Source organism: Narcine bancroftii, chromosome 6 (genome assembly GCF_036971445.1).
Source record: "Narcine bancroftii isolate sNarBan1 chromosome 6, sNarBan1.hap1, whole genome shotgun sequence".
Classification (NCBI taxonomy): domain Eukaryota; kingdom Metazoa; phylum Chordata; class Chondrichthyes; order Torpediniformes; family Narcinidae; genus Narcine; species Narcine bancroftii.
In genome coordinates, this window is record NC_091474.1 from 97,007,237 (window position 1) to 97,019,900 (window position 12,664).

A 12,664-nucleotide genomic window follows, 5' to 3' on the forward strand; every position below is an offset into this window, starting at 1 on the left:
AGCCACATAATGGCTTCTTTCACTTTCAATGGCACAACTCTGGTCCTCATGTTGAAAACTGGCAGCTACAGACTCTAAAGGTGATCAAAATCTTCGAAGCAATCCCAGCTATCTTATACCTGCATCAATGAAGCAATTAAACATACCTGAGTCCTCACAAACACCTGTGAAGCCAAATGTCCCAAACATTATCGTGCCCTGAAATGAGTGCAGTAATTTCTACATGGTCAAATCAAAATTCATACAAAAAATCTGGAATGTGCACTTTAATCACACGTGAATTATTTGTTTACAATTTTAAAACTGTGAAACACAGGGGTTAAATAAAGGGAAAAAAAAGTCTCTTTGTCTCAAACATTGAGGGCACTGTAGTTGCCAGCATCAAATCCCAGTTTCCTCCTGCTCTTTCTTTGCATAAAGGTGTGGCCTCTTGTTGTTTCAGGACAGAGCGGCAATGCACTGAATTCATGCAGAATGCCAAACTGGTGGTTTACAACAATACTATGAAGAGACTTCTCGTGATATGAATTACAAACAAGATTAAACCTTGCCTTGTGACCAATAATGCACTGCCCACTTGGACAATGATTCTGTCAGACCACAAAGCTCACAATACAGTGTGAGATGAACTCAGGCACGGCAGCATCTAGGACACCACAAATTGTCTTTTCACACACCTGATTACTGTACAAAAACTGAAAAATAGGCCCATCGGGTCAAGAATAGTTGGGATGATCCCCACATTGCCCAAGGGTGACACAGCAGAGTGACCAGAGTTCAACCATGATCTCGGGTGCTGTCACTATGCTGTTTTGTACAAAAAATGGGTGCTCGATAGTTGAAGGGCCTGTTTCCACATTTCTGGGGAACGATGCTATACTTCAGCACATATCCAAGATTATCACAGGAACAGGCCCTTCAACCCACCATGTTTGTGTGTCAGCCACGAGCTCATCCCATCTGCCTGCACAAGGTCTGTATCCCTCCATCCCCGGCCTGTTCATGTGTCTGCCTCTAAAACAGTGGTGAGTATATTCACTGCAGGAGGGAAATGGGGAGAACTGGGAACCATGTGGGCCAGGTATCAGATATTGTAATCTAATTTTTTTTAAAAATATGGACATACAGCATAACAGGCCCTTCCAACCCACCAGTCCGTGCCACCCAATACCTTTTGAACAGTGAGAGGAAACTGCAGCACCTGGAGGAAACCCACACAGACATGGGGAGAACTCCTTATAGACAGTGCCAGATTCAAACCTGGTCCCAACTGCTGCCTCTGTAAAGGTGTTGCACTGACCACTACACCAATCATGCCACCCCTCCTCCCCCCTGCTGAATGCTGAACACCTGCCCTGCTTGGCTTCTCCATTGCTACCCATAACAAGACTGTCCCAGTGCCTAAAGACTGAGGAAACGTGAAAGCAGGCTCTAGTTCTGCAAATAGGTTTTTCTTTTTTTACAGATTTACAGCATCCTTTCCTTGAAATTCTTGGCCTTTGCTACGATGACCACTTTCAAATCTCCTTTCCATCATCCGCGTATCTCGGGCCCAAACTCTCCCCTGCCCTGCAGCTACATCTCCCTCCTTGAATAACAGATAATGCTGGAGATACTCAGCAGGTAAGGCAGCATCTGTGGAGAGAGAAACAGAGTTAACACTTCAGGTCGGAGACTTTTCATCACAACCTCCTTGAAGCTGTACCACCTTTAATGTAGCAAACTGAATAGATTGGTGTCTAATAGTTCAAGCCACATGAAGTTCGGTGACCCATGATGGAAGTTAATAACTGCAATCAGCACTTTTGCATCAAATGGGAGTCCGCTCTGACATCGACTTGTTATTGTTGGGCATCAAACAAGCCCACTGGTCATCCCTGCAGTGCCTACAACATAGGCAAATGCTTACCATCATCTTTTCCTTTGTCCCTCTTGTCCTTCTTTGACTTTTTTCCCAAAGCCTCCTCTCCAGCCGAAGTACTGGCAACTGGTGTTGCAGGAAGGCTTGGAACTCCTGCCACTTGGCTACCTCCAGCAGGTGCACTGTGCACTGTGGGGGCAAGTATGACGCCAGCACTTCCTGTCAGCTCAGTGCCATCAGATATGCTTTGATGTTGCAATAGCCTCTTTAACAGGAACCTAAGGCAAAGAAACAGGGACAATAACATGATAATAGGTACAGTAATTAAATCTGATTCAAGCTTAAAAAGCCAAAATAAATTGTAAAGTACATATCTGTTAAGAGTAGAGGTCGAAGCATTCAAGCAACCTCCTTGAACAGGTTTCTAGTTTCCAATTTTAATTCACCAAGAATAAATGTTTCTTTTAATTCTGGCATTTTGATTGTGCAAAATAAAAAACCTGTACAGTAAAAATCAATGCACTTTAAGACTTCAAACTCGAACAAGCCCCAAGATAATAGTCAATGGCAAGTGGCCCGTTTTATACAGTAATAGATCTACGCAGAACAGAAAGAGGCTTCTTTGCTTCACCATGTCCATTGTTACAAAGTATACTAATTTCTTTTCTCAGAGAGGGGTGAATATCTGGAATTCTATGCCTCCAAGAGTGGTGAATTATTAGATAGACAAAGTGGATATTTGAAATATATATATCAATATTTGAAAGATCAAGGAATTGAGGGTAATGGAAACTAACACAGAAGAAGAGCTGAGGCGAATACAGATTGGCCATGATCATATTGAATGCAGGACAAGCTTGAGGGGGTTGAATTCCTGCCCCTACTCTCTGGAGTGTGTAAGGGAATGTGAATTTGAGAGATGGTGAGGGCGCGCGGGAGAGGGCCCGAGAGCGTGAGAGAGAGAGCACGAGTGACTGAGTGTGAAAGAATGAGAGTGAGCGTGAGAGAGTGAGAGATTACTATCATAATTGGAAGATTTAAGAAATATGGATGCTCTGGAGACTCTGTCTGGTGCCTGAAGGTTGCTATTCGATTTGTATCTTTACAATTTAACAAATTAACCTTGTTCAGAGGGAGGGGTTTATATTAGACAGGATTTTTGTTTTCTCTTTTTTTTAAGATGAATTATTTAAACATGGGTTTAATATGGTAGACATAGATCATATCATTAATTACAATAGAATGCACTCTTTGTTTGTTTAATTTAGTCTTACCTATTTTCTATCCAGAACTATATTACAAGGGATAAACTGTTAATTACCATATTGATAGAATTTTGCATATATTTTGTCTATAACTGTCTACAGTCTATTTTTTGCAATTCTGCCTGGCCCCCAGAAAAGAGTAATCTCGGGGTTGTATGTGATGTCATGTATGTACTCTGATAATAAATCTGAAATCTTATAAAATATCTGCTACACTTCATTTTTTTTCATAACTTTATTTATTCGTTCAACAGAGTTATTACATCCAGTAAAAAAAAGTACATATTATGAATGATAAACTTTTTTTTAATAAAAAAAGAAGAAAAAAAAAGACCCCCCCCCCATCTCAGCCAGCTCCCTTTAGGAGAGCTAAAGAAAGGAAAAAAATGTGAAATATATTTACTAAAATCTAATCAAGGTAAATCTAAATGTAAATATTCTGAATATAAAGACTACTTATTAAGAAAAAAAGAATAATTATCATGTAAAACATATGTGATTTTTTCCATTACCAAACGAGTTTTCCATCTCATTATGCCATCTATTAATATCAATCACATTAGCATTTTTCCATGTACTTGCTATACATTTTTTTTGCAACAGATAAAGCTAAATATACAAAAGCAATCTGAAATTTGTCTAATCCCAAATTTTTCAAAGGATTCAACTCACCCAACAAAATTATTTTCAGATCCAAAAGTATTTTGATCTTATACAAATGTTCCAAAACAATTGAACTGCTTTCCAAAAAGATTGTATATGTACATATAACCAAACAGCATGAAAAAAAATTCCAACCGAATTACCACATGTAAAACAAGAATCTGATTCACTAAAACCATATTTATTTAAACTTTTCAGATGTTAAATACAATTGACGTAAAAAATTGTAATTAATCATTGCATAACGAACATTTATCAATCTAGTAACACTAACATGACAGATATCTAACCAATCATCCTCAGAAAAAGTAAAGTTAATATCCTTTTCCCATTTAATCTTAGATCTATCCCAGCCCTTTTTTTTCCATACTTTCCTGTAATATTTGGTACATCAATGAAATATATCCCTTTTCTGGTACAGTCACAAGAAAAGATTCAAATTTAGTCAATTTAGGTAAAATCATATCTCTACCAAATTTTTGTTTTACTAGGGATCAAAGTTGATAATAAATGAATAAAGAATTCTCATTAATACGAAAATCTTCCCTCATTTGATTAAAGGATAAAAATTGACCTTCTTTAAAACAATCCCCCAAGTTTTTTATTCCTTTAGATTTCCAATATAATAAACATTGATTATGCATTGAAAAAGGAATAAGTTGGTTATCATATAACGGTGTTAAAGTCAATAATTTACCCTTAGAACCTATTGTTCTATTTTTCTTCATCCATAACTTCATTAAATGTTTTAGTATAGGCACATTATATTGTTGTAATAAATTTAAATTCCACAGAAACAAAAATTTCTGAAATATTCAGAAATATTCGCCAACTCAATTTTAGCCCAACTAGGGGGCCGTTCCAAATCCATTAATGAACTAATAAATTTAAATTGAGCTGCCTCATCATAATTTTGAAAATCTCTTTGGCTTGGCTTCGCGGATGAAGATTTATGGAGGGGGTAAATGTCCACGTCAGCTGCAGGCTCGTTTGTGGCTGACAAGTCCGATGCGCGACAGGCAGACACGGTTGCAGAGGAAAATTGGTTGGTTGGGGTTGGGTGTTGGGTTTTTCCTCCTTTGCCTTTTGTCAGTGAGGTGGGTTCTGCGGTCTTCTTCAAAGGAGGTTGCTGCCCGCCGAACTGTGAGGCGCCAAGATGCACGGTTTGAGGCGATATCAGCCCACTGGCGGTGGTCAATGTGGCAGGCACCAAGAGATTTCTTTAGGCAGTCCTTGTACCTCTTCTTTGGTGCACCTCTGTCACGGTGGCCAGTGGAGAGCTCGCCATATAACACGATCTTGGGAAGGCGATGGTCCTCCATTCAGGAGACGTGACCCACCCAGCGCAGCTGGATCTTCAGCAGTGTGGACTCGATGCTGTCGACCTCTGCCATCTCGGGTACTTCGACGTTAGGGATGAAGGCGCTCCAATGAATGTTGAGGATGGAGCAGAGACAACACTGGTGGAAGCGTTCTAGGAGCCGTAGGTGATGCCGGTAGAGGACCCATGATTCGGAGCCGAACAGGAGTGTGGGTATGACAACGGCTCTGTATACGCTTATCTTTGTGAGGTTTTTCAGTTGGTTGTTTTTCCAGACTCTTTTGTGTAGTCTTCCAAAGGCGCTATTTGCCTTGGCGAGTCTGTTGTCTATCTCGTTGTCGATCCTTGCATCTGATGAAATGGTGCAGCTGAGATTGGTAAACTGGTTGACCGTTTTGAGTTTTGTGTGCCCGATGGAGATGTGGGGGGGCTGGTAGTCATAGTGAGGAGCTGGCTGATGGAGGACCTCAGTTTTCTTCAGGCTGACTTCCAGGCCAAACATTTTGGCAGTTTCTGCAAAACAGGACGTCAAGCGCTGAAGAGCTGGCTCTGAATGGGCAACTAAAGCGGCATCGTCTGCAAAGAGTAGTTCGCGGACAAGTTTCTCTTGTGTCTTGGTGTGAGCTTGTAGGTGCCTCAGATTGAAGAGACTGCCATCCGTGCGGTACCGGATGTAAACAGCGTCTTCATTGTTGAGGTCTTTCACGGCTTGGTTCAGCATCATGCTGAAGAAGATTGAAAAGAGGGTTGGTGCGAGAACACAGCCTTGCTTCACGCCATTGTTAATGGAGAAGGGTTCAGAGAGCTCATTGCTGACCCGACCTTGTTGGTTTTCGTGCAGTTGGATAACCATGTTGAGGAACTTTGGGGTAAGCGTAATCCCCCTAATGCATATTTCCAGGTTAGCTTATTCAAAGCTACTCTCGGAAACTTACCCTTTCATAAAAATTCCCTAACTATTTTATTTAAATCTCGAAAAAAATTCTTATTAAGTAAACACAGAATGGACTGAAAAAAATATTGTATACGTGAAAAAATATTCATTTTGATTGTATTTATTCTTCCAATTAAATTTATAGGAAGATCCTTCCACTTAATCAAATCAGCTTTGATCTTTTTCATTAACGGTACATAATTTGATTTATATAAAGATTGATAATCAACATCCACATTTATACCCAAATATTTAATTCGATCAGTCCACTTCAAATTAGTAATATTCTTATAAACTGAATAATCTCTTTCACCTATTGGTAAAATTTCACTTATTTCCCTATTAACTTTATATCCAGACAAAGATCCATATTGTATTAAACATTCCTTCAAGTGTAAAAGTGACTGAGCTGGGTTTGTTAAATACTCCAATACGTCATCAGCAAATAGATTAATTTTATACTCCTCATATAAAACTCTCAGACCTTATATCTGTGTATTTTGTCGTATCAATTGTGCTAAAGGTTCAATTACTAATGCAAACAAAGCTGGAGACAAAGGACAACCTTGTCGATTTGAATGAGTTAATTTAAAAGGTTCTGAGATCTGACCATTTGTCAATAACCTGGCTATTGGTTTATTGTATAAAGCTTTAATCCAACCAATAAAAGAAGGACCAAACTTAAATTTCTCTAAGACTTTAAATAAAAAGTTCCATTCAAGAGATATCACCATCGGATGGTCAGGGCACTGTTGATATTTATTAATCAAACTCGAAGAATATTATCTGAAGCATACCTATTCTTTATGAAACCTGTTTGATCAACATGTATCAACTTAGGTAAAAATTTAGCCAACGATTCGCTAATACTTTAGCTATTATTTTATAGTCTACATTTAACAAAGAAATTGGTCTACATGAAGACACCTTTAATGGATCTCTATCCTTCTTAGGAATTACAGTAATTAAGGCACTAAAGCATGATTCAGGTAGATCATAATGTTCATTAATCTGTCGTAACACATCTCCAAACACTGTAGATAAATCATCATAAAATACCTTATAAAATTCAACCGAAAACCTGTCATCACCAGGTGATTTTCCATTCGGCATTTCCAACATAGCCGATTTAATTTCTAAATCAGTAAAAGGGGCCTCCAGCTCCAATATGTCTTCTTTTCCTTGTACCAGTAATTTCAACACTGATAAAAAAAAAGTCAATCAATCTGCTCTCCTGTTTTTCCTCAGACATATATAATTTCTTATAAAATGAATGAAACTCATCATTAATCTCACGAGGTTTGTAAGTAATAGTCGAATTTTGTCTAACTGCATTAATAACCCTTGATACCTTTTCTTTCTTTAACTGCCATGCAAGTACCTTATGTGCTTTCTCACCCCATTCATAATACCATTGTTTAGATCTATTAATCAAGCATTCAAATTGATAAGATTGCAACGTATTGTATTTCAGTTTCAATCTTGACGACTCTATCTTCTGGTTTTCTGTATCATCTCTCTGAAATTCCTTTTCTAATTCATCAATCTGTTTCTCTAATTCAAGGCTCTCAGTCAGATAATTCTTTTTAACCATAGAGGTATAACTAATTATTTGACCTCTCAAGTAAGCTTTCATAGCATCCCACAATATAAATTTACTCTGAACGGAGTTAACATTTTCTTCCAAAAAGAGATTAATTTGTTTTTTAAAAAATTTAATAAATTCCACTTTTTTTAACATCTTATTGAATCTCCAACGAGAAGCTGCACGAACTTTTTCAGAACTCCCATAAGTAAAATTCAACAATGATCCGAAATTACCCGACTTTTATATTCTGTTTGCCGTATTTTCCCCTGTAAATGTGCCGATACTAAAAAAAAATTCAATATTAGAAAAAGATTCATATCTAAATGAATAAAAAGAGAAATCCTTCTCTGATGGGTTAAGATGTTGCCAAATGTCCACTAAATTCAAATCTTTCACTAAAGCTCGAATTTGAATTGCCATTTTAGATTTTTTAACATTTTTTGGAGATTTATCTAATAAAGGTTCCAAAACAAAGTTAAAATCTCCTCCAACCAGAACATTTTCATTAGCTTGCCCCAAAAGCAGAAATGCATCCGAAATAAATGCTTCGTCATCCACAGTGCATAAATGTTAAGTAAAGTCCAAAATTCATTAAAAATCTTACAATTCAACTTAAGAATACGTCCTGCATGCATTTCCATTGATTGTAATTCAAAAGATAAATTTTTATGTATCAAAATTGCTACTCCCTTAGCTTTGGAGCTAAATGAAGAAGAAAAAACATGTCCAACCCAGTCCCTCTTCAATTTCATACTTTCTCTTTCATTCAAATGTGTCTCCTGTAAAAAAAAGCAATATCAATCTTCATCTTTTTAATGTAAGCCAAAACTCGCTTACACTTGATTGGGTTGTTTAATCCCTGAACATTAAAAGTAGCAAATTTCAAATTTGACATATCTAGTACAATTGCTAAATACCAAAAATAATCACAAAATTAATAATAACAAAGAAAAAAAAAGAGAATTTTTTTTAGATAGAACCCTCAAATTAAAATATATAGACCCTCCAAATAAAAATAATATTCGTTAATAAGAAAGAAAAAAAACAAAAAAACTACCAAAAGGTAACTCCCTAAAAAAGCTGGCTGTGGATTACCCACTAGTGACTGATGACTAACAAAGAAGTTAGTGCAATCCCCTCCTCCCCAGCCAGCCAATCAAAAATATTAACATATTACCAAAAAAAAAACCAGCCTTGAGATTCCAGTCCAGATGGTGAACGATTTTGCCCATTTCAGAGTCCATCAGATTTCCTTTTAGGAGATAATGGTGAATTTCTTCTTTCTCCTCTGACATCCGGTAACGAATTAGCAAAAACCATTGTTTCATGCTCACTCTCAAAGAATTGAGACTGATAGTTTCCATAAAACACTTTCAACACAGCAGGATAATGAAAAGCAAATTTGTATCCTTTACACCATAAAACATCTTTAACTGGATTAAATTCATGTCAGTGTCTGATGATATCTTGACTCAAATCAGGATAGAAGAAAACTCTACTATTCTGAACCATCTTGCGTTTTGAACTGCAAGTCGAAGAATTGTCTCTCTGTCCAAACAATTCAAACAACGAACTAACACAGCTCTTGGTGGTTGACCAAGTAGGGGTGGTTTTCTTAAAGCTCTATGTGCTCTTTCCAATACCAATCCGTCAAGAAAAGACTCTTCCCCCAACATCTGGGAAATCCAATTTTTTTAAAATTTGACAGGATCTTGACCTTCTATACCTTCTGGCAAACCCACAATTTTCACATTATTTCTTCTGCTTTGATTTTCCAAATAGTCTATTTTTTTGTTAACTCTTTTTCCCGGGCTCCTAAATCTTTAAATGATTTTTCCACCTTTACTATTGTTTCTGTATTGGATTGTACCTGTTGTTTACATTCAGAAAAATAAGCTTCAAATTTTTTTAAGTTTTCCTGATTTTCTTTAACTTCTGCCTTAACCACAGTTAGGTCTGAAATTATATTAGTATTCATTTGAACCAGGTGGTTCAACTGACCAGTAATAACATCCAAATAAGAAGCAATACCTTCAAACATCATATACACAGGCTGAGATGCAATGTGAAATGCAGGATCCGGTTCCATAAATTGTAACTCACTTTCTTCCAGCTCTTCTTCCATTTCCTATGCAGTGGTAGAGTAAGGTAAATCCTCTTCTTGTTGTTCTTCAAAAGGCAGCATTCTAGTCGTTTTACTGCAAGTTTGGACACCCAACAACGACCCTCCCGATTTCCTCAGGGGGTCGTCGCTGCTGTCCCCCCGCAGACCATTTTTTAATAAAATTACGGAGTTCTCTGTAATTAACAGCACCACCCAAGCACATAATCACTGCAGACTGCGTGTCTGCCATCAGAATCCTCTTCCTCCGCGCTCCCGTCTCTTCCAACGGAGTGTTCGCTGTACAAGCCTCCAGGCTTGTGCCCGACCTCTCGGGAGCGCACTCCTTCCTCCGCAGAACGGATCGAACCAGCGCTATCTTGAGTCTGGTGAGTAGCTGTTCCCTTAACTTTTGTCCCCACCGGCGATCGTTGAAGCTTGGGGATCGCTGAAAACGGATCCAAGGCTGTTCCAGGTTGTTTAGGCCCCAATTCTTCTGCACTTTGAAACTGTATTTTCTTTTGTAACTGAGACTTAGTTTTTTTTAACATTAGCAGCCATAATGGCTCACCAAAATATCAAACTGAAAATTAAAGTTTTAAGATTAAAACTAAAGGGTTAAAAAACAGGCACTTAAAAGTCTGACCAGAAAGGGCAGGGATTACACGTCTGATTTCTACGCCATCTTGCCATGCGCTCATCTGCTACTTCGTGATCAATGTTATTCGTTATATTTTATCAAAGTAGGTATGAGTTTTCTTTTAAAGATCCTGTAGTGCCTCAAGTTTCCAAATATGAGCTCCATAGCAAATCCAAACCAAGTATGGAACCGCATTGAAGTGTGAAAGTGGGTGCCAATTCCAAAACCGAATAATGTAGATCTGAAACTATTGTTCAAATTCATTGTACCAAGGTGCAGTGAGAAAGTTTGTTTTGTTAGCAATCCAACTTGGCATCTGATTCATCGTACATCAAGTAAAACACAACACAGACATGCAGAGTTAGAGGGAGAGATCTGCTAGTGTGAGGTTCATTCACAACTAATTACCACAGGAAAGAACAATCCTCGAATCTGATGGCATGATATTATCAACTTTTGGTAATTTTGGAACTTAATTTTGTTAAAATATAAACCAAATAAATGGAAGAAAGAAATTGTTGGAATGTTCTCAGAGAGAGTGCAGACTTGATGGGTTGAATTTATTGTGAGGAAATATGAAAAGAACAAGACTGCAAGAGCAAGCTGGAAAAGCAGAAGCAGCGCAGTATAAAACATAACTGAACAGCGGACACAAGACCAGTCACCTGTAATACAATGTTTAGGTTCTATCGAGTTTTCAACACAGACTGACACAGCCTGTGCCCAGGAACACACAGGGCTGCAGAAAGTGGTAAACCTTGCCTAGTCCATTATGAGCACTGCCTTAAGAAGGGTCGCCATCACCCTGGTCACCACTTCTTCTCCCTCCTACCTTCAAGCAGAAGGTGCATAAGTTTAAAGTCCTGCACCTCTAGGTTTAAGAACAATTTTTAATCCAACAGCTATCAGCTGTTAAACCTCCCAAAACCTCCTTTAACCCTATCCATAAATTATTCTCAAAAGATCTGTCTGCACTTCTGAAACATCACTTTTTTTTTCCTGTTGTGATATTGTGCTCATTAATGTATATTATTGTGTTGAATGTACTTGTGTGGCTGGTGCATTGTACATTGTACTTGTGTATGTGACAGCGGGCTTTCAGCGATATCTTGGTAACAATACTCCCTACCTTCTTTCTTCTTTGGTTCTGAAAAACTTCAATTCCATGTAAGCAATTTCATCACACAGAGCTGCATTCTCCTGAAACACAATAAGCAGACAGAGCACTCGATTCCTTGCTTAACTCTTGCAAACGATTATCAGGGCAGCACAGTGGGGTTAGTGCAACACCTTTACAGCACCAGAGACCCGGGTTTGAATTTGGCGCTGCCCTGTAAGGTGTTTGTGCATTCTCCCCATGTCTGCATGAGTTTCCTCCGGACGCTCCGGTTTCATAGATCATCACAGCACATAAAACAGGACCTTGGGCCCTTCTAGTCTGTGCCGAACTATTATTCCGCTGACCTGCACCCAATGCATATCTTTCCTATCCATGTATCTGTCCAAATTCTTCTTAACTGTTAAAATTGAGTCCGCATTCACCACTTCAGCTGGCAGCTTGTTCCACACTCCCAGCGTAAAGAAATTCCCCCTTTCACCCTTAACCCAAATCCTCTGCTCTGTTTCTCACCTAATCTCAGTGGAAAAAAACCGATGTGCATTTACTCTGTCTATACCCCTCATAATTTTGTAAACCTCTATCAAAACTCCCCTCATTCTCCTGCGCTCCAGACCTAACCTATTAACCTTTCCCTGTAACTCAGTTCCTGAAGTCCCGCAACATCCTGGTAACTCTTCGCTGCCCTCTTTCAATTTTCTTGGCATCTTTCCTGTAAGATAAATGATGAACACATCTAGCCTCACCAATGTCTTATCTAACTTTACCATAACATCCCAACTCCTGTACTCAATGATTTAGGAAGGCCAATGTGCCAAAGGCTCTCTTTACGATCCTATCCATCTTTGACACAACTTTTAGGGAATTACGTATCTGTATTCCCAGATTCGCCCTGTTCTATCACTCTCCTTAGTGCCTTACCATTTACCGTGTATGTCCTACCTTGGTGTGTCTTCCCAAAATTCAAAGGCAAATTCCATCTGCCAATTTACAGCCCATTTTTCCTGTTGGTCCAGGTCCCTCTGCAAGCTTTGAAAGCCTTCCTTACTGTCCACAATGCCTCCAATCTTTGCGTCATCTACACATTCGCTGATTCAATTGACCACATTATCATCCATATAACCATATAACCACTTACAGCACAGAACAGGCCAGTTTGGCCCTACTAGTCCAT

At 38.5% G+C, this 12,664-nt stretch overlaps 1 protein-coding gene across 6 annotated transcripts in view; it reads right to left on the bottom strand.

Annotated features, from left to right (window-relative positions):
• Positions 1–251: 251 nt before the first annotated feature.
• tbrg1 (transforming growth factor beta regulator 1) overlaps positions 252–12,664 on the bottom strand; it is a 64,653-nt gene continuing 52,240 nt past the window's right edge. For 3 of the 6 annotated variants that reach the window (XM_069885851.1, XM_069885850.1, XM_069885849.1), the window contains exons 8-10: positions 11,503–11,573; positions 1,910–2,139; positions 252–1,635 (exon numbers count right to left, since the gene is read on the bottom strand). In XM_069885851.1, coding sequence (XP_069741952.1) covers positions 1,460–1,635; positions 1,910–2,139; positions 11,503–11,573 — 477 coding nt within the window. In that variant the 3' untranslated portion in view covers positions 252–1,459. The other 3 variants (XR_011340251.1, XR_011340250.1, XR_011340252.1) reach the window with 3 other exon arrangements.